The 22,819-nt window shown below is 35.4% G+C and overlaps 1 protein-coding gene across 4 annotated transcripts in view; it reads left to right on the top strand.

Moving 5' to 3' along the window:
• GALNT13 (polypeptide N-acetylgalactosaminyltransferase 13) overlaps positions 1–22,819 on the top strand; it is a 549,363-nt gene that overhangs the window by 499,588 nt on the left and 26,956 nt on the right. For 2 of the 4 annotated variants that reach the window (XM_027131165.1, XM_027131155.1), the window contains one exon: positions 2,528–2,626. The exons of 1 other annotated variant lie outside the window; for it this stretch is intronic. In XM_027131165.1, coding sequence (XP_026986966.1) covers positions 2,528–2,626 — 99 coding nt within the window. The remainder of the gene's footprint in view (positions 1–2,527; positions 2,627–22,819) is intronic. One more of the 4 variants, XM_027131174.1, reaches the window with a different exon arrangement.

The following is a 22,819-nucleotide window of genomic DNA, read 5'->3' as shown; positions in this document are numbered from 1 at the left end:
AAGGGAAAGAAAGAAAGAGACAAAGAGAGAAAGAGAAAGGGAGGGAGGGAGGAAAAGGAAAAATTACTTCCTAATCAAATTCTCCCTCTTAAAAGATCCAGAGAATTTGTTTCCTGAAAGGAAAAAAAAAAAAAAAAAGGAAAGGAAATAGAAAAGGATCACTACCATAAGAATAAAGATAATAAAGAGTAAAATGATAGCTCTACAAAAAATGAAAGCACACCAAAACTTTATGCTTATAAGACAGAGGAAAATTGTAAACTAATATTTCAAAACAAGTCAAGAGAAATTTTATAATGATAAAATAAGTAAAAGAAAAATATAAATCAAATTTAGAAAAACCTCTGAAATGAGGGCCTGAAATGCAGGAAAGAACTAGAAATTAAAGAATGAATCATTTCAGAAATGAAGGATAAACTTAAAGAATAGATGAGTCAATAATCCCAGGAGAAAATGCCATAGAGTTTTAGACGGGGGAAAGGAGGAAACTTTTTCTTTTTTAAAAATAAAAAAGAAATAAAAGACAAAACTATTGAATAGAAAATGACATATAGAGAAGCAAGAAGGTCCAAAATAATAGAATTTCCTAATGAGAAAAAGCAATGAAACAAAATAAACACTAAAAATTATAACTCAATATTTATTGAATTATATATAATTCAATTATATATAATACAATATTGTTCAACATTTACCCTTGAAAATAAATTTGAAAATATATATTGAAACAGAACACCATATACCTGGGCAAATGATACAGAATGAATTTTAAGATATGTTGTGGTAAACCTATTGGACTTAGTTTGGCATTCAGGCAAACAGACATTTGTAAGAATAAGGGAAAGAGAATCAGACTATCATCAGACTTTTCAAAAGCAACTATTTATGCTGGAAGTGAATAGAGTAACATTTTAAAGATACTCAAGGAAATATATTGAAAGCCAAGGATTTCAGATCCACAAAATGGATTTTCAAGCATAATGACCACAGATACAGTTATCAATGTTAAGAACTCAGAATGTTGTTCCCAGTAAATGGAAACATCATCTACCTATTTGCTCAGGCCAAAACCTTGTAATGCTTCTTGATGCCTTTTTTTTCTCTCCTAGCTCATTTCCAATTCAATTGCAAGTCCTACTGGCTCTACCTTAAAAACATCCTAAATTTGACCTCCCCACCTCCACTGTTATCCTATTATTCGAAGTAACCATCATCTCTTGCTGGCATGACTCAATAGTCTCCATATTTGTTTCTCTGTTTCCACTCTTGCCTCCCTCTAATCATTGGAACAGGGCTTGACCACACTGCTCAGTTCTGCCCAACCCCTTACCAAGTGTGAATTCTACTCCCCACTAATTTCAATTGCTGATTGGGGTTTACTGCAAATGACAGTACTTTTCCTAACTCTGGGAACCATTACCTGACCATAGGGTTCTGTACCATACAAAAAAGTTGAATTGTATAAACCTACTCCAGCCTATATAGAAGTTTCTAATCATATTCATTTGCCAGTAGGGAGAAACATGTACCTATATGCCAGTAGGGAAAAACATGTACCTAAAGCATAGATAACTATTATAAATAAATATATCCAAGTAATGTGTGAGTGAACAGTAATATGTGTCCAAATAAGAGTCAGAGGTAAGAACTTTTCAGAAGCAGAGCGGACAAGTACAAAACATACTACTTAGAGGTAAGACTAAGGAAAAAATTCTAAAACACTGCATCTACTAGAAAGGTTTTTCTTCTTTTTTACATTCACTTGTGCTTGATTTAGTAATCTGGGCATCTTTAAACTCAATAAATGGCTTTTGTAATTGCATCTGGCGCAAATATGTATTAATGTTATGTTAACTATGGAACTAATGCAGTGTTTGAGTGTAAACCATGAATCTTATGTTTACAGTTGGCAATTTAATCTTGGTTTTGAAGAATTTTCATGTGAAATCACCATTTAGCCTTGTAATAACTCTTTCTTAGGGTCAGCTGCTTTCCACTAAGTTTGGCACTGGGAATGAAAAAAGATGTGTATATTTTAGTTAAAGAAATAAACAGTGTAATTAATCTTTATAAATGTACAGAATGGAGCATCTAGTAATGAAGCAACTAAAAATACATAAATTTGAATATTTGACCAATTTGGTTCTATTCCTTTCTCTATAGGACATCACGAATACACTATAGTTATCTGAGTGGAATTTGGAAACTGTCCTAATTTTAAAAGGATTTTGGGAAGAATTCCTAATTTATAATATGTAGAGGTTTTCTTCTTTTCTGATACTATGCTATAAACAAAGAGTGCCTCTTGACTGGATGCTAATGACAATGCTCATGCTATTCAAGTTTACTTGAATGAGTGTTTAGAATCTTACACAGATCTCAGAATGGACATAGAAAAATAAAAATTTAAAGCAATGTGTTCTCCTTGGAGAAATTTCCTTACAAACTCATATTATTTTGTTACCAATTTGCAATTTGAAAATATCAGAAAGACCTTCTGACTTACATTTTTGTGTGTTTCCTTTAGATAAGAAATGTTGAAACAAATCAATGTTTAGACAACATGGGCCGCAAGGAAAATGAAAAAGTGGGTATATTCAACTGTCATGGTATGGGAGGAAATCAGGTAAACTCTCCCTTTTTTTAATCAGCTTCATATTTGGGGGGAAAAATGTTGTGTAAACTATTCAAGTAGACTACGGCTTAGTTTAGTAAATTAATGGGCATTCTAATCAAGAATTAATTTGCCTATGTTATTATCCCAAGTATTGTAAGAAAGCACTGAAGAATTTAATAAAAAGAGCAACATCTTCAATGAGCGTACGGTGAATGAGGCCAGATGTTTGAGACTCATATTACCATGTATGAGAAAACGAGGGCTACATTTTATTCTGTTGTTAACTGAATCATATAATCACTCAATAACTATGATGTTTTCCCGATGGTGATTATCCTAAATTTCTTTTTCAAATGTTTACATATGTCACATTTTCTGTGACTTTTGGTGGTTTAATAAAATTTTAAAGTGCATACATAGATAAGCACATCTGTTACAACTTTGCTTTGGCTATCTGAAGATGCCCTTTGGACCAGGTAAAAATGTAGTCTTTAAACAAGATTTTTTATACTTGACTGAAATTCTAGGACACCTCTTTCTGTGTGACAGTCCAATTAATTATCAGAAACTTATACTATAACAAGGATTCTTGTGCTCTCTGTAAGCACTGGAAAGTGGCATGGCAAGGTGGGCCACGTGGAGGCTACTTGGCTGTGAGTCTTGCCGCCATGGCTACTTTCAGAGGCCGAATTTGGCATTCGTGGGAACTTATAACAAAGCACAGTTAGAGATAGCTAATCCTCTGTACACAAGTTGTCTGAAAGGGTCAAGATGAAGCACAGGAGTGAGTTGTTTAATGCTTTAGAGTGAACTGAGGAAGCAAAAATTATTCTGATCAGCACAACATGATGGTTGTATCTGTAAGGCAGCTGAATGTATCAAGAATTCATAGAGAGATCTTAGGGATCAAGATGGCAGAGGACTACGACGTGGAACTCACCTACTCCCACCAATACATCAAAAATACATCTATAAGTGGAACGATTTGCACAGAACATCTACTGAACATTGGCAAAAGACCTCAGATTTCTGAAAGGGCAAGAAAACCTCCCCATAACTGGATAGGACAAAAGGAAAAAGGGAAAAAAATAAAGAAAGGAACTGGGATGGGAACTGCACCCCAGGGAGGGAACTACGAAGGAGGAAATGTTCCTGCACCCCAGAAAGTCCCCTCTACGGTGAGGACATCAGCCAGGATGGAGGAGAAGCTTCAGAGCCTCGGAGGAGAGTGCAGCAACCAGTCTGAGGAAGGCAAGACGGAGGGTGACCTGCACAGATGGTCACCTCCACCCTGTGCTCCCCAGCCTGAGACGCTTTTCCACCACTATGGGCAGGGGCTGGGTGCTGAAGCTCAGGCTTCAGAGGTCAGATCTAGGTAGAGGATTGGCTGGGATTGGCTGTGCAGAGATAGCCTGAAGAGGCTGGAGTGTGGCAACCAAGGGTGTGCTCAGAAGAAGCTTGGACACACCAGAGAGACAAGGTGCCACTGTTGGGGAAACGTGCAAGGAGAGGGGTAGGACCACCACTGGAGCTTCTTTCACTGCACGCACTCTTAGGCAACAGGACACGACCTACATGAGCTCCGGTAGTGGGCGTGAGCCACCACTGCCACTAGGAGACCCACAGGTAGGTGCCAATCGCTGCCCATGCTGTCCCGGGAGTGCGCAGACTGCCGCTGCTTTTGGGAGACCCAGGAGTGGGCACTGCTCACTGCCCCTGCCATGAGCAGCGAGCAGTCGCCAATCACTGCCCCTGCTGCCCCGGTAGTGTGCGGGATGCCACTACCATTGCGAGACCCAGAAGCAGATGCAAGGATTCTTCAATATCTGCAAATCAATGTGATACACCACGTCAACAAACTAAAGAATTAAAACCACATGATCATCTCGATAGATGCAGAAAAAGCTTTTGACAAAATTCAACACCCATTTATGATAAAAACCCTCCAGAAACTCAGCACAGAGGAAACCTACCTCAACATAATAAAGGTCATATATGACAAACCGACAGCTAACGTTATTCTCAACTGTGAAAAGCTGAAAGCATTTCCCCTAAGATCAGGAACAAGAAAAGGATGTCCACTCTTGCCACTTTTATTCAACAGAGTTTTGGAAGATGCTCAACATCACTAATTATTAGAGAAATGCAAATCGAAACTACAGTGAGGTTTCACCTCACACTGGTCAGAATGGCCATCATCAAAAAGTCTACAAGCAATAAATGCTGGAGAGGGTGTGGAGAAAAGGGAACTCTCCTACACTGTTGGTGGGGATGTAAATTGGTACAACCACTATGGAGAACAGTATGGAGGTTTCTTTAAAAACTAAAAATAGAACTACCATATGTCCAGCAATCCCACTTCTGGGCATATATCCAGAGAAAACCATAATTCGAAAAGATACATGCACCCCAATGTTCACTGCAGCACTATTTACAATAGCCCAAACATGGAAGCAACCTGAATGTTCATGGACAGAGGAATGGAAAAAGAAGATGTGGTACATATATATACAATGGAATGTTACTCAGCCATAAAAAAAAATGAAATAATGCCATTTGCAGCAACATGGATGGACCTAGAGAGTATCAAACTAAGCGAAGTAAGTCAGACAGAGAAAGACAAATATCATATGATATCGCTTATGTGAGGAATCTAAAAAATGACACAAATGAACTTACTTGCAAAACAAAAACAGTCTCACAGACTTCGAAAACAAACTTATGGTTACCAAATGGGGAATGTGGGGCAGAGGAATAAATTAGGAGTTTCGGATTAACATATACACACTACTATATATAAAATAGATAATCAACAAGGACCTACTGTATAGCACAGGGTACTCTACTCAATATTCTGTAATAACCTATATGGGAAATGAATCTGAAAAAGAATGGATGTATGTATGTGTATAAATGAATCACTTTGCTGTACACCTGAAACTAACACAACGTTGTAACTCAACTATACTCTCATATAAAATTTAAAGAAAAAAAAAAAAGGATCCATAGAGAAAAAGCCAGAAGGAAATGGCCCTGTTGAATTTTGGCACCATACTTCAAATCAGACTTTTGTATGATTCAATGGAGAACACTAAAATGAAGTTTCTCCCTAAAACCAAACAAATAAAAAAACTTAATTATTAAAATGTTTATTAGTGCTACACAGTTTGAATTTAAGCAAGAAAATATTTGAGTCAAACTTTCTAAATTGCAGCATGGGAAAATGACCATATGAAAGAAGACGATGGAAACAACCACATAGGCAGAACAATGACAGCATTCAAAAATGGTCCAGCTTACTATACTGACTGACGAGCGTGAGAGGCTTCTACTACCAAAACCCAATGCAGTCCTATGGCAAAAGCTGTCAGAGGACTAAATATATAGGGGTTTAATTTTTTCACATAATGAGAAATCTGAAAGTAGTCAATTGTTGATAATTTGTTCCAGTCCTCAATAAGTCCACCAAGAAAGCAGAAGCTTTCTATCTTTCCATTCTTCTTAAAGTTAACTTTTATCATCAGCTGATCACAGGAGGGCTGCTGAAACTCGAGACATCATGTCCACATTCAAAGCAGGAAGAAGTGGGGGTAGAGAAGAGTTGAAATAGCCATGTCTGTCCTTTTATTAGGCAAAGCAAATGCCTTCCTAAAGGCTCAACACATCTCCATGTATGTCTCTTTGGCCAGAAATGTGTTACTTGGACACCTCATGGCACAAAAACACTAAATACTTCACCTCACACTCATCACAGCTTCTCCTCACAGTTTATTTACCATGGGTATTGGGTGGACATTTAGAAGTGTCCCCCATAATGTGTTTCAACAGCTTATGAAAAAATCCAGCTCATCACCTGCACAGTGATTACCTGCAGAATTCAAAAAGGGAAACACTATTTATGAAATCACTCTGATTCTAATACAGATGAAAATGAGGGAGGAAGATCTTTCAGGTGAATTATCCTCATGGAATCATTAAGGTGCCAAGGTTACTGTTAAAAAGGATAACCAGTCATATACTTAAATTTGTCTAAATGACATGGAACACCTAGATCATAAATGTTTAAAATTACATTATTCATTTACATGAATAATAACCAGAAATAAACTATCCTACTCTACTGTAAACTTCCTGTTGGCTGGGGCTATGTCTTAACTCCTCTCTTCCTCCCCAGCATGTGGCACTTAGAATATGATAGGCACTTAATAAATACTAGTCAAGTAAATAGATGAAAGAATTCATGGTCAGAATAATGTATTTATACCTTAGTACTATGTAGACATTGCCAAAAATGCTGTTATTATCATAGAAACCAAAAGTAGACAGACACCAAGCTCAGGGATTCATAAGTAAAGGGAACAAATAAACAGTAAGTAAAAAACCCATACCTACATATTTTCTAATGTCTCTATGTTATCTACTTAATAAGATAAAATTAAAACCAATAATTTTTCATCTATATGAATACTTATTCGTGTCTACAAATGTTGAAGATGCTTATTGAAGCCCATTTTGTTACAACACAAATAATGGAAACAAATATTTACCAAGAGGAGAATGTTTAAATAAATCATGGTGTATCCACAGTTCAGATTACTACATAGCCACCAAAATGACTGAGAGGTCTAAATGTACTGTCATCAAACATTGAAAAGAGGGAAAAATAACGCACAGTACAACTTACTTTGAATTTTGAATGATCTCATTTGTGGAAAATGTACGTGAACATTTTCCTCTATATAGCATCTGTAATATATATATGTAAATGCTATACAATTTATTAGAAATGTATACATATCTATTTGGAATACAAATGACCTCTGGAGAGAAGATTAAGCTGGTATAGGAAATTTTACTTTTTACCCCATATTTTTCCTTATATATGTACTACTTTCATAATTAAACAAATAAAAATGGAGAAACTGAACTGTTGAGAATAAAAGATCATTTTATAACACTATTCAGATCTGATTAATTGGGTAACTTATGATAAGTTACTTAGTATTTTTGAGCTTCAGTATTTTATCTATAAAATGCATAAAAGTTTTCCCTCAATTTTTTTCTCTAAAGATTAGTAAAAATTTATGAAACAACTAATACTAGCATGGCATATACTAAATAGTATATTTTGGTCTATTGCTATTAATTATTCTCTTTATTATTTCTATTTGTGTTCTCAATTATCTCTGTTTTTACTTCTAAAAGTAAAAAATAAAATGTTTATTCAGTGGCTAATGCGAGAGGCAAGATAAAAGCACAAGACACTTCATGGTATTGTTAAGCTCAATAAAATGCACTGCATCTCCTGTTATTCTAACAAATATATATTATGAAAAACTTAAAACATCACATAAAACCCTATTATGATATCTTTTTGATGGAACTGAATATTTCTAGCATGATTAATACTAGGGACATGTTTAAAATTTTGACTTACTTTTAAAAAGAACAGATCTTAGGATTTTATTGAGAATGAATAAATTATTGAGAGAGCTACCTTCTCTGTCTTTTATTGCTATTCTTTTATGTTACCATGGAAACAGCATCTGTTTTTATGGTTATTTAGTTTTGAATTTTTAGAAGTAGCCCCAACTCCTAAAAATATTCAAATCTCGGACTTCCCTGGTGGCACAGTGGTTAAGGCTCTGCCTGCCAGTGCAGAGGACACAGGTTCGAGCCTTTGTCCAGGAAGATCCCACATGCCGCAGAGCAACTAAGGCCGTGCACCACAACTACTGAGCCTGTGCTCTACAGCCTGCAAGCCACAGCTACTGAACCCATGTGCCACAACTACTGAAGCCCACGTGCCTAGAGCCCGTGCTCCGCAACAAGAGAAGCCACCACAATGAGAAGCCCATGCACCACAACAAAGAGTAACCCTGGCTCTCCGCAACTAGAGAAAAGCCCACACACAGCAACAAAGACCCAATGCAGCCAAAAATAAATAAATAAATATATTATTTTTTTAAATTTAAATTTCTTTCTCCTGCTTTTACACAAAAGTCAAAACAAATGTTAATGCTGTTTCTTCCGCTCTGCAGCATGTGGGATCTTCCCGGACCAGGGCACGAACCCATGTCCCCTGCATCGGCAGGTGGACTCTCAACCACTGCACCACCAGGGAAGCCCAATGCTGTTTCATTTTTTAAGCATGTTTTACTCAGTTACCTTTCTAATAGAATGCACTTTATATTTCTAGACAATTATACCTTTAACCATTTCTCCTTGCAAGGGTATTTTTGCAGTTTGGGTTTTTTTAATTTTGGAGATATCAGAAAGAAACTTTTCAGTAGTTCTTGGAAATATTTTTCTTAAACATTTAGATAATCAAATAGCCAGCATACTCTTCTCTCCTCATTCTTAGCACCTGGCACAGTGCTTGGGATACTGTAGGCACCTAATAAAAATTAGTCAAGTAAATAGATGAAAGAATGCATGGATGTTTTTGTATCAGGATTACTGTAAAAACAGGGTAGCAAGTGGAGAATTATTATTAAATTCAACACTTGATCATCTTGAGGTGGTCTCTTTAAAACCTTACTAATAAAAGTCTTCTACCTCAAAGAATAATGACAAAATTTGATACTCCATTCCTATCTGCTCTCGAAATGCTTTCTTTTCATTAGCAAGTAATATCATGAAGATCATTAAACACATGAAATGAAAACACAAGAATGAAAATAAGAATATGATTAAAACTTGAACATAAATTTCTACAAGTGAAAGAAAGAACTTAACAATTTACTGGTAGAAAGTGTGTTACTAGAAGTTATGGGACTGTCTTCTTTATACTTCTGAAAAGATGATGTGGATTCCTGGAAGCAGTTTCATGTCCCCTACAGTACTAATGACTCAGATTTATATCTTCATCCCCAACCTCTCTCCTAAGCTCTGGAATCTATTGCTAATTAATAATTGGGATTCTTTACAGGCATCTCAAAATCAAAGCTTTCCAAACTGTACTCATTTTCTTCGCTTTCACACAACCATCCAAAATTAAAATCTGACATAGACACTTCACTTCTGAAATTTCATTGGCCACCAAATCCCCTATTTCTATGAAAATAATGTCCCTGACTCCTACCTCTAAGTCCCTTTAAAACCAGGACCTCTCTCTTTGTCCTAGCCTACAACTTCTTTCACCTGTATGGTAAAAAAACAAAAAAAACAACTCATTATTTCCATATATCATATGAAATTCCATGGCATATTAGAATTAAAATCAGATTAAAATCTCCAGCAATTCTTCTCTGTCCAAAAATAAAGTACAAATTCCCTAGTTATGATAGTCAAAGCCCCTCATAATTTCATCCCCATCTTTCCAGCTTAATCTCCCTTGATGTTACAGTTCCTGTGCTCTAGACATGTTTGATAATTCTTTATTCCCTGCATGCTCTGTGCATGTTCCTGTCTCTACAGTTCACTAATACTGTTCTAATTGCACTATTGGCCAAATACTGCTCCACTCACAAACTTAAGACATGCTCACTGTTTAAAACCCAAATAATTTAGCTTCTTTTCTGTTACCTATTGGCTAACAACTTCTTACCCTAAACAGGGCATATTTTAATGGACAAACTATAATTTATTTCATCAATCCTGTACTGTTTAACACACAATGTTATTTATGACTTTTTATTGTTATACCCCAGGCTCATCAACACCCTTGTAGCTAAAATCTGGTGAGCTTCCATCCATATTTACTTCTTTAGAAGAATGTCTACAAGTAAGTTTGCTAGATCAAAGGTTATGCAACATTTCAAGGTTTTTAATATATAGTGACAAATTGTCCTCTTTAACGTTTCACCAATTTAATAGGACAAATAGCTAAAATAGGAAGAGGTACTATGATATACATTTAACATGCATTATCCTCTTTGGTTTTTACAACAATCAATGAAGTACATGGTGTTATTATCCTGATTTTACTCATGAGTTTAATGGAAACCCTGAGATTAATACTGTGATTGAGGTGGTAAAGCCAGTTTGAACCTAAATCTGCCTGACTCCACACCAGTTTTATATTCACTGCATCTGTATTGATTCCCAGCCACACTTCCCCAGGACTGTGATCACAGTGGCCAACCCTAACTGGATACTGTATTTTTCTTGTTTCTCATCTTAGCCAATTTAGTATGGAAGAAACATTTTATCTTACTTTAAATCATATTTCTAACATTATCAAAGCACATAAGCATTTTTAAAGTTGGCATTCGTACTTTATGAATTTCAGTCATGCTTTTGCTTATGTTTTCTTTGGAGTTTGAGGTGGTTCTTTATTCTCTTCACCACTTATAAAAACACTTTATTAAGATTATTATCTTCTGTCATACACATTACAGATATTTTTCTGACTTGACATTTTGTTCACATTGTGTTTTCACATACAGACTTTTAAACAGTTTATCCCAATGTTTGTCTTTATGTTTTCTCTTTTTGATGTCAAAATACCATTCTTTTCTAATGAGGTGCTTTTATATGACATTTAACATCATCTTAAAGGAGCCAATGGTAAATAGGCCTTAGCCTCATTGGGCATATACTAGATCTACTCAAATACTGACACTAATTTTTATTTAAAATTTATATAAATTTTACTTAAAGTATATATAAATTTATATAAGTGGGTCAAATTAGATTAATATACTATTTATAAAATAAACATTTTTCTTTGATAAAATATAAATATATCATATACATAATATATAATGTATCAATATAAAATTTTTTAAAAACCAATGGTTATTTCCCTTTGAACTGCAATATATCTTTAATCAAAAACAGAGAGAAAAGCAGCCTTTGTACATATTGTACTTATTCCTTCTAGAGGCCAAAAATATAAAGTGATGGAAAAACACTCACATTTTAGCAAATGCATTTATAATGTTTCTCTTTCTCCCTGTAGCCATTCATTTGGAGAGAGCTAGAAAGCACATGGAAACATTCCATGTAATTTATTGCAGTAAATGATTCACAGCCATTTTTCAAGGTAGCAAGACTTTAGGGAAGCTTATGCTAGCCATTTATTAAAACCCCATTGTCTGTCAAGATAAAGAAGAGATCATTAGGTATTATCTATACTTTCATACAAATGTCTCCTCTTCCTCTAAAACGTGATCATTTATACTTAAGAAGAATCTAACCTTATGACAGGTACATTACAAATTTTGAAAGTAAACAAATACCTTCTCTCCTCATTACAGACCCTCTCCTAGAGAAAATTATTTTAGTAATACATTCTAATATACTCATAGATTGTAATGGATATATTCATTCAAGAGATATGTATTCATTTTAAAGTTTACCTTTTTATACGTAAAGTTTACATCTTATAATTACTTATAAGCCATTTCTACACTAGTTTGGTCCCCTTTTAATAACTTGCACACTGGAATTAAAATTCACCAGGGATTTCACAAAGTAAAATCCCACAACGGCCTGTGAGGGAAAAAAAAGAACATTTACCATTCATTAAATGTTTAAATGAGTTGGATACATGAGAGCTAGAAGAGAGCAGTTATTATAACCTCTATAGAAATAGGGATTATTCCAAGAGCCTTTCAGTCTCATGAATGCTTGGCTGGGAGAACTTCTCTTGACTTTGGTTGGCTTATGCTCCTACCAGGAGACTAAAATATACTGAGGATGGAATGGTAAATTGTCTCAATCACTCATCCAACAAAACCTGGTTATGCTAGCCTATGATAGATACTCTAGATGAGGTTAGTAGATGATGTTAGTAGGAGAAAATACCTAAAGACATACATTTCACATTGACCTGGTTTTTCAGGGGGTCATGTGGTATCTGTTCATCAAGTCCATCAATACAAGAAATTAGTTCCCTTCCAAGTAAGTCTCAGCAGGGCCTGCTATCATGGGATCAGTCTGGTATCAAAAAAGCCTTTGGGATACATATACAAGTCAGTGAGACCATTATTTTTATGCTACTCTGTTTATTCTTGATTCTTTTCATTCTATTTTCCCAGGAAATTAAAGCTCCAAAATCATACCAATTCCTGGGCTTACACCCATTGCTTCAAACTAATGCACATTTCTACTTGAAGGACCAAGTGTAGCCTCAAATTCAGTGTGTCTATAATTAATTCATCTTTCATGAAAAGCCCTTTTTCTTCAATCTTTGTATTCATCTATCTTTTACATTTTCTTCTTTTATCTCTTATCACACACCCTGCCCTTCTCGAACTAGGCACTAAGCCTTGTGGATTCCTTCTACATGTCCTTTTTCCCTATTCCTTCTTTTCTTTTATTAATAATTCTACTTTCCAAATCTTGGCCTTGATTGCTTCATATTTGAGTTACCACAATAGTTTCAATATAGTTTCACCAGAGCTCCAGCCTGTCTTTACTCCACCCTCATTCAATAATGAAAACTCCTTTAAAAATACCATTCCCAACTGGAAAAACAAAAAACTTTAGAGCCCCCTGTTATTACAAGATAAAATTAACATTCTTTACTAGCCAAAGCTCTACACAGTCTGACTCCTTCTTACCCTTGTAATTTTATCTCCTGTTGCTCACCCATACAAACTCTCAACTCTATCAACTCTATTGAGTATAGCCAGAACAGACATTTTAAAAATTGTTACTGAAATCCATTTTTTAAAATTATATCCTTGCCTTTTCTTTTACCCACCTGATATCACCTTTCTCCACTTTTCTAACTACATAAATTCTAGTTTACGTAATTCCATAGTTTACATTGTTCTAGTTCCACTTCAAAATTCACCGTCCTCCATATAATAATTTGGTTTTTTTCTGATTTTCAATATACATTGATACTTCCTTTTGCTGAACTTACTTTAATTTTTCACATTTGCTTTTTACTTACTCATATACCATATCTCCATGTTTCTCTTTTAACTCTCATATTTTCTTTCAATTGTGTTTATTCAACTCATTTCCAAAAACAAACTGTAAACTTTTCTTGAAACAAGTATTAGTTAATTTCCTTTTCTTAATCCTTCCACAGTAATAAGTGCTTACTGAAAGATTGAATGGGTAAACAAATTCATACAAAATTTTCAAAGTTACCCAAGGACCTGCTGTTAACACAGAAATAGCTTCAAAATGTGGGGGAAACCACATAAAGAAAAATCGTCCTGGAAGATGAAACTGTTCCTATGAAAATGCCTAGATTTGAGGCTGTAATAGGCTGAAAAATGACCCCCAACGTATCCACATCCTAAGCCTTGGTACCTGTGAATGTTACCTTATATGGCAAAAAGGACAGTGCAGATGTGATTAAGGATCATGATATAGGAGATTGTCCAGGATTATCTGGTTGGCACTAAAAGCAACCACATATATCCTTATAAGAGGAAAGCAGAGGGAGATGTGACACACACATAGACAAGGAGAAGGAAATGAGACCACAAAGGCAGAGATAGGAGTGATGTGGCCACAAGCATAGGAAATATAGTCTGTTGCCAAAAGCTAGAAGAGGCAAGGTACAGATTCTCCCCTAGAGATTCCAGAGGGAACACTGCCTTGCTGGTTCCTTGATTTCAACCTAGTGAAATTGACTTCAAATTTCTGGCCTCCATATAACTGTGAGAGAATAAATCTCCATTGTTTTAAGTCATCAAGTTTGCGATAATTTGTTTCAGCAGCCACAGGAAACTACTGTAGGTCCTCACAAAGAAAGCTCCAGGAAGTCTCTAGCTCAGTGTTCTTAAGCAATCCACCCCTTCGGAGGTTTAAGATATAAGATACGAAACCTTCCTCAAAGTTAAAAACATGTATTACTTTATCTTGCTACTTCAAGAAATCAGGTAGTAGCTACAAAGAATGGCTCTAAATTATACTGGTCCTACAGAATATTTTAATTATAGAAAATTTGGTTTTGGATATTCCATTTTAACTTGAGTTTTTGTATTCTATTTTAGTGCAATTGTAGTAGTAAATAAAATTGTCAATACCTCTAAATCCTATATTAATAAAAATTTTAAAGTATAAAATAACTAAAAGTGAATCCATAAATATTAATGATGGCCTTTTCCATTAATAGTTAATAACTTCTGCACAGAAGTTTTAAAATTGTTTTTTCAAATCTTAATTCAAGAACTGAGTAAACAATCAACAGGTAACATTTTCTTAATTCAAACAAATATTATCTTTTGTATTAAAGAAACACGTATTAAGCTTGGAGTTGATTAAAACTTGCAGGAACTTAAACTAATGATCTTATTCTGCCTAGTTTTGCCTGGCCAGAGTGTTTCCTGGCATAGAAATAAATGGCAAATCTGTTGTGTTCAATCCTTTTCTTTCCCCTTGTAGGAGTTACTCAGAGATTGTGAGATTGTTTTCTTAATACTTCCAAAAACTGAGCCCTAGTATTGTCTATTTCTTAGATCTATCTTTTCTTCTAAGTGTTGTACAGTCCAATTTTATGTATTTCTGCTTAATGATAGTTAACATCTATCACATTTGACACTTTTTTTAAAAGCAACGGAAAAATTGGCAATGCAAGTCAACCTAGAAACCACTTTTACTATTTTACTGTAAAGTGTTTAAAATTAATACCTGAAATCCTACATTCATTTAAATGAGCCACAACTTTGGCTCCAAGCTTTCTAGCTGTAAGTACAACACTGGTTATATGACTTATTGGGTATATAATAATATACCCATATAATAATATAAAAACAAACCAGCTTCAAAAAGGTTCAATTATTTCTGGTGTTGAGATAATAAAAATGTCTACCCTGATTCCTGATAAGGAGAGAATTATATGGAAAAGGAAAGGCACTGGACTAAACGTGGAAGGGACAACAGTCTCTGTGAGGGCATCTAAGGAAATGATGATGATATCAAAGTATGTGCACATAGTGGACAAAAGAAATACTCATTCTATTGATTAATCAATTAAAGTATATCATCATATCAGCCCATCTCTAAAAAGCTTAAAATTAAATTTCTATAAAGCTTAAATATTAAAATACTTTAAGATCTTTAGGGAAATTCACATAAATTTGTATTCATTTTATTAATGGAATTTCCAGAATATTTTGAAAAACCCCCTTTGAAAAGTGAAATATCACACACTTTCACAAAGCAGAAACTTTAATACTACTGTATTTTTACAAAATACACACACACACAGGCATATGTACTTCTCTTATTGCACACCATCAATAGAACTTTTCTTAATGACAAGGGTAGACTGTTAACCGAAAAACTTACTAAAAGAAAAATGTTTTGCTACTAGCAGTTTTGCTACTAGCTCCCTCAGCCCACCAGTTTATCTCTTCTGAAGCTTCTATTACTTAGAGATGGACTATAAGCTTTCTGCTAACTTCATCATGATAGGTTTGTCTCCACTGAACAATTCAGTCCCAGAAGAACCTTTCTCCTCTGTATTTTTTCCAATCTTCTGAACCTCATTCCTTTCTCTATTTTATCTTCAAATGCTTTCATCCTGTCTTAATGCATAATTCTTGACTTAACACTCTGGTCTTAATCATTACCCTGAGCTGCTTGCTTGTTCAAGTCATCTTCCTACCAACATTTTAGTATATTTAATATTAAAAAATTTAATGGATTGAATGCATGAATCTACTATATATGAAGAATATTAAGGTCCTTTGAAATGATCCCCTCTTCTCCCTTAGAGTGTGTGTGCCTAAATTTTACTGAGGACATAAATTATTATTTAATATTTGAAGCACTCTGTAATAGCTAAAGTAATAACTTGGCTTACTCTAGTAGAAAAAGCCACCTTATTAGTTTCTAAGTAAGGTAAATAATGTCTATAGTTTCTAAATTAACAGTGTTGGCTACCCCAGTTTTATATTCACCAGAAGCCAAGCAGAGCCCATACTCATGATTATATGCTTTGCTATACCTAAGATTTTCTTCATCTTACTGTATTCCCAATTCTATCCTAGTTAATAAATTCTTACAGTATTGGAAGAAAGTAACAAGTAAGGGTATACCTAGGGTTTTTTTCCCTTCCAAATATGAAAACTTGTTTTTTGGGGAAAGAAAACACATGAAGCCTAGATAACAAAAAACTGGACAAGAAATTTATGTTCAAATATTTGACTAACCAATGCAAGGAAGAGAAACAAAGTTTAGAAAAAGGAAGAAAAGTCTAAGAAATCTGCAAGCCAAATAAAATGTCAGGTATAATATTTTTATAGCACCAAGATTTTTAAGGCATTCTTTGCTTAAAACTCACCAATTTTTAAAAGATGTCATCATATACAAGATTTTATTGAGGATAACCCAAAATGAGGAGACTAATCAAATGCAAGCTTATACACTTACATGGCTGAAAAAAAAATGTTTTAAATATTTCATTTGTTCCCAAATAACTATATATCCCACATATATTTTGCCTTGTTGTTAGAAATCCTGATATAACAATAGTGACAAGATAGCAACAAAATATCTTCCATATTTTAATGACCCTAATTATACATTCTTTGTATCAAATAAAAAAATTATACCTAAGATATCATGGAATTGTCATCATTTTTCTGTATAAACTATGAAGAACAAATCTTTCTTATTTTTATTAGCTATTTCTCCTAGTTAACAATCTAGCCTCATCTTTACAAACTACTGTTTTTATTTATATGGATGTAAGCCAATATTTCTCCTTTGCACGAAACAATTTTTTTCTATATTTTTCTAGGATTAATTGCGTCCTACACTAAATTAAAGCATATATCAGCAGTATGAGTTGGTTTAGTTATTAATTAAGTTCTTTATGGGTATATTATGAATGCTTCTTCCCAAAAGCCTATGGCAGTGATGGGGGTGGAAATTATATTGAACACTACTCCCATAGTAAACATTTGCAGGTGTTTTAAGTACGTATATATAATTTGAGTCTCACAATAACCCTGAGAGGAAGGTATCATAATTAGGTTATATACTTCATATACCCTACTACACTACACCATACTTGATCTGAGTCAGCTTTGGTGAAAAGTTAACATCAGAGGACCTGAGTGTCAAAATCCCTCTGTGACTCTTAGTCTGCTTGGACTGCTAGAACACAATACCATAGACTGGGTGGATTAAACAACAGACATTTATTTTCTCACAGTTCTTGAGGCTGGAAGTCTTAGATGAGGGTGCCAGCATGGTCATGTTCTGGGGAGGGCCCTCTTTCTGGCTTGCACACAGCCACCTTCTTGCTGCTGCTTCACATGACAGAGAGCAAGCAAGCTCTGATCTCTTCTTCTGCTTATAAAGGCACTAATCCCATCACAGGGCCCCACCCTCATGACCTCATCTGAACCTAATTACTTCCCAAATACACCTCCAAATACCATCACACTGGGAATTATAGCTCAACATATGAATTGGGGTGGTGGGGTGACATTCAGTCCATACCACAGGTGTTATGAAGTCCCTTGTCCTTTCTGGCCCTCAATTTCTAATCTGTAAATTGATATGGTTGAACTAGACATTCTCAGTTAATATTCTTTATCACTATTGCTAGATAGGCAAGAGACAAGTCCAGATGATTTGTGAAACCTGCAGTCCAGTGACAGGGACACGAATTTAGAAAGCTTGAATTTAGGGGAAAAAAATTTAGAAAACAAATGTTTTTAGAAGATAGAACAATGTGAAAATTTTGAGCAACCTGCCAGTCACAAAAAAGTAATGACTTAAAGAAAAAAAGAACCTATTAATCAGTAATTCATTGAACACCATATATATATATACCCAGTAATATATGGGCACCAAGAGGAAATAAATATACACTTAAAACTCAAACTTCTGGGGCTTCCCTGGTGGCGCAGTGGTTGAGAATCTGCCTGCCAATGCAGGGGACACGGGTTCGAGCCCTGGTCTGGGAAGATCCCACATGCCACGGAGCAACTGGGCCCGTGAGCCACAATTACTGAACCTGCGCGTCTGGAGCCTGTGCTCCGCAACAGGAGAGGCCGCGATAGTGAGAGGCCCGTGCACCGCAATGAAGAGTGGCCCCCGCTTGCCACAGCTAGAGAAAGCCCTCACACAGAAACGAAGACCCAACACAGCCATAAATAAATAATTAATTAATTAATTTTAAAAAAAAAACCTCAAACTTCTTTTTGTGTATAAGGAAGTAGGGAAGATGCTGTTTGTTACATGACATAGAGTCCTTTCCATGAGTAACCCTAAGAGAATTTCATGCTGCACTGAGTATTGGAAGAGTTGTTTGCCTCCCCAGAAGCAGGTTTTTCTTTTCTTTTTTTCTCCAAATACATGGTTCACCCAGAGACAATAATTTTATAATATTAATTATAAAATTAATAATATTCTATGGATAAGTATTTATACTGGCATCATACTTGGATTCTTTTTATTATATTACCATTTTTGTAAATGGGCACACAATCCCTACCCTCAATCTCAATGGGAATACAAAACAATTATTCTTAAAACAAAGAATATTTGTACTATTATACAGAAGGCATTCAGAAAAAAGGTCTGATAAGGACAGGAGTGGGTCTTAAATGCTTCACAAAGCTGTCAGGGAGCACAGAGAATGGAGTGTGTGCAAGGACAGCGAGGACACTAGTGTAAATGGAGTGGAAGGCCTGGACTAGGGAGAGTGGAAAATTAAGTTTTATAAGTAGTGGAGCTAAGATTTTAATAGAATGTAAATGTCAAGCAAGGAAATTTTTACTTGAGACAAAAGGAGCAATAATCTTTCAGAGTGCAAAGGTTGCCAAAGGATAGCTTGTAACCTATTTCTAATACAACCTCATGAAAATACTTGCACATGCACTTTTGTTATTAAAAATGGCATGGTGAATGTGGCCAAAATGAAAAGGGCTTTTTATTCATGTTATTTAGTACCCAAGTATAATTTCACCACAAGCAGGGACAGACTACAGAACTTTTTGTCAGTTCATTTATTCTATTATCAAAGGACTTGATCCAATACTGAGCAAGAAGCTACATGTGGTATGTACAGAAATGATACCTTTCCATTAAAGGAAAAAAGGCTTCATTGGGTTACCATGGAAACAGCCTACCAGCCTATGTCCATTCCAACTTCTAGTAAAGAATCTTAGTCTTCTAATGAAAACCTACCAGATAGATACACTTCTACTCCATCTCTCTAGTTGCTAACTTTCTAAACAGATTTTGCAGTGTTCTTTTTATTTAAAGGAAGTAAAATGTGCTTATTTGGCTGGGATATGCAGAAATTGTTTGTTTTAAGAGGCACTTTCCCTCACCCCCCACCCCAAGAAAACAGCAGCTAGCAAATTCAGAGGTGCACTCTATGGTCCCTGTAACACCAAAGAATGATCAAAGTGGTCTCCCTAGGTCACGGTGGCCAGTGTTCAATCCACATCTTACACACTGATGAGACCAAGTGCTATTTCTAGGTGGTGGAAATCATTACGTTACAATGTGCTCACTGAAGAGAACTTTTCTTCCTTCAGTGGCCCAAACAAGTGGCCCATGAGCTAGATTTATTTTTTACTATGAGAATCTTCATGTGGTTACATATGAATCTGATATAAAGACATGGCCCCAAGTTTTAGACTGAAGTTTTTAGGACATGTTAATATTGATCTCTGAGATCTCCTATACAGAAGAATTCCAAATAATTTATGTAGACAGGTCCCCCTCCAGAAGATGGAATTTATCTCTCCTCCCGCTTGTGTGTGGGCTGTGCTTACTGACTTGCTTTCTAAGAGTAGAATATGGAAGGGTGTGGTGGTGACTTTGCAGTGGAGAAACATGGCAAATGCTGCCCTGGGTGAGTGATCAAGGCTCTACACTGTGAGTCATGTTAATACCATGTACCCTTGATAAAATGTGAGGAGAATGGCACTTCACTTTTGTGATCTTCCCCCCAAAAATCTATAACCCCAATCTAACCATGAGGTGAACATCAGACAAACCCAAACTGAGGTACACTCCACAAAATACCTAACTAGTGCTCCTCAAAACTGTCAGTCATCAAAAAGAGTAAAGTCTGAGCATCTATCAGAGTTGGCTAAGGAGATATGACGACTACATGTAATGTGGTATCCTGGATGGGATCCTGGAAAAATGAACATAGGACCATATGGGAAATTTAAGGAAAAACCTGTGAAATCTGAATAAAGTTTGGAGTTTTTTAAATATCCCAGAAGCAAAATGTTAACTGTGTGAAAAGAGCATGGGATTTGGGGCCTGACAGACCACAGATCAAAGACAGGTTTTTCCCACTTGCAAACTGAGTGACCTGGAATTTATCTAACCATTTTGAATGTCACATTCCTTATTTGAAAAAAAAGAAATTATAATACTAACCCTGAAAAGTTACTGAAGAAATTTATGATATATGCTATATCATATTTAATATACTAATATTTAAAATGACTGCTATCTTGCCAAACACATGGCAGATTATCCCCAAATGCTGGCTTTCTCTCCTTCCACCTGCTTCCAGCCCAACATCCAAAAGGCCAGAATCTCTGTCCCTCTGCCTGCTGGTTTTCTCTGCCAGAGGCTGCTTTGCCCACCTTGTCACACCTGGGGAATTAATCAACTCTACTCCCTGGAAGCACGCCTCAAGCAAAAGCTGAGGGCAAGTGGTATAATTATCCCAGGTCCTTCACCCTTCCAGGGAACTGAATCTGAGGCTTGTTCCACCTGGTTGCCAGTTTCCCAACAGGATAAGGCTCCAGTTATCTACAGTGTAACTAATTTGTAATATACCCTTTATTGGCTGCTTTGCCTTCCCTGCACTCCTACTGGTCTTTCTTGGGATCATCTACATAATAAAAACTACTTGCACTTGAATCCTTGTTCAATGTCAGCTTCTGGAGGAAGCCAAACTAAATTGATCTTAGTTGGCAGCAATGATGAATGACATAAGTAGGATTTCTTTACGCTTGAAACCATCTAGAAAAGTTCAGTATTATTTGATTCAGTCCCAATGTTGTGCTAATAATATGGAGGTGAATTTTTTAAATTATGTCTAATTTAAACTAAAGGGTAGTTTACCTTTACAGATAAGATGCAGTTACAACAGATACACAGTAAGTTTCTTTGTGCTATCTTAAGGACATTATAATTTGCCTTGAGACTTTTTAATATATTTAATATAATTTTTCTCTAATTATATGCCACATACCAGTTTTAGGAAGTGTCTAATAATACAATGTATGTGGAAAAGTTTTGAAATAATATAAAATACCAGTAAAAATACATTCAGAAATGATATCACAAAGTCTTCTATCATTAATCTGTGGCTAATAAAACAAACACTAAAATGAATGTGTAGTCTATATATATGTATATATATGTCATGTGAATAATATATATTATTACTGCTATGTTTATTTTACATTCACAGGCATAAATGAGTAAGAACCTCAAAGACCAGATATCTTGCTGCTCCATGGTTCCAACTAATGATATAGTCATAAAGGGAAAGTATGTATAAAATTGCCCATGACTGAAGGAGAATATCCCATCCAGGAATTTACTTTACTTCCCTTGCAATTTATATGTGTGAAGGCCAGTTCTTCAGATAAAAAATATTTAAGGAATAATTCAGTGGGGGAAAACATAGGAAAGAATATCATCAAGAGAAAGCTAATTTGTTACAGAAAATCAATACAATGAGAACATCAAGAACAGAGTTCAAGCAGGTTGGAATAGTGGAGGAAACTCTTACAGAAATGTTGGCATTTGCTTGGATGTCTGCTATCAAAGTTTCATGAATGGCCTATATGGTTTAGATAAAGCCTGAAAACATTCAACATTCTCAAAAGTATCACGGAATAAATAGATGGATGAATCACTGAATGAATAGATAAATGATAGAGACATAGCATGGGAGAAGGTGTTCTACATGGTGAGAATAATTTAGTTTTTGCATGCATCTCCTTTAACCTGATGGTCACTGTATTAATTTCCTATTGTTGTATAACAAATTACTACCAATTAAGTGGCTTAAAACAACACAAAATTATTAACTCACTGTGCTATAGGTCAGAAATTCAGGCACAACGTGGCTGCGTTCTCTGCTCAGGGTCTCACAGGACTGAAATGAAGGTGTTGGTCAGAGCTGTGATCTTAATGGAGGCCCAAGATTCCTGGTTATTGGCAGATTTCAGTTCCTTGAAGTTGGAGGACTGAGGGCCCATCTTTCTCAGTCTGCAAAGACACAGTCTTATGTAACATAATGTAATCATGAAGTAACTTTCCTGTCATGGTCACACTCTCACC

This window comes from Aethalodelphis obliquidens, unplaced genomic scaffold, assembly GCF_003676395.1.
Source record: "Aethalodelphis obliquidens isolate GAN/ISIS:26980383/991018 unplaced genomic scaffold, ASM367639v1 scaffold2, whole genome shotgun sequence".
NCBI classification, from domain to species: Eukaryota; Metazoa; Chordata; class Mammalia; order Artiodactyla; family Delphinidae; genus Aethalodelphis; species Aethalodelphis obliquidens.
This window is presented reverse-complemented; position numbering and strand designations above follow the sequence as displayed.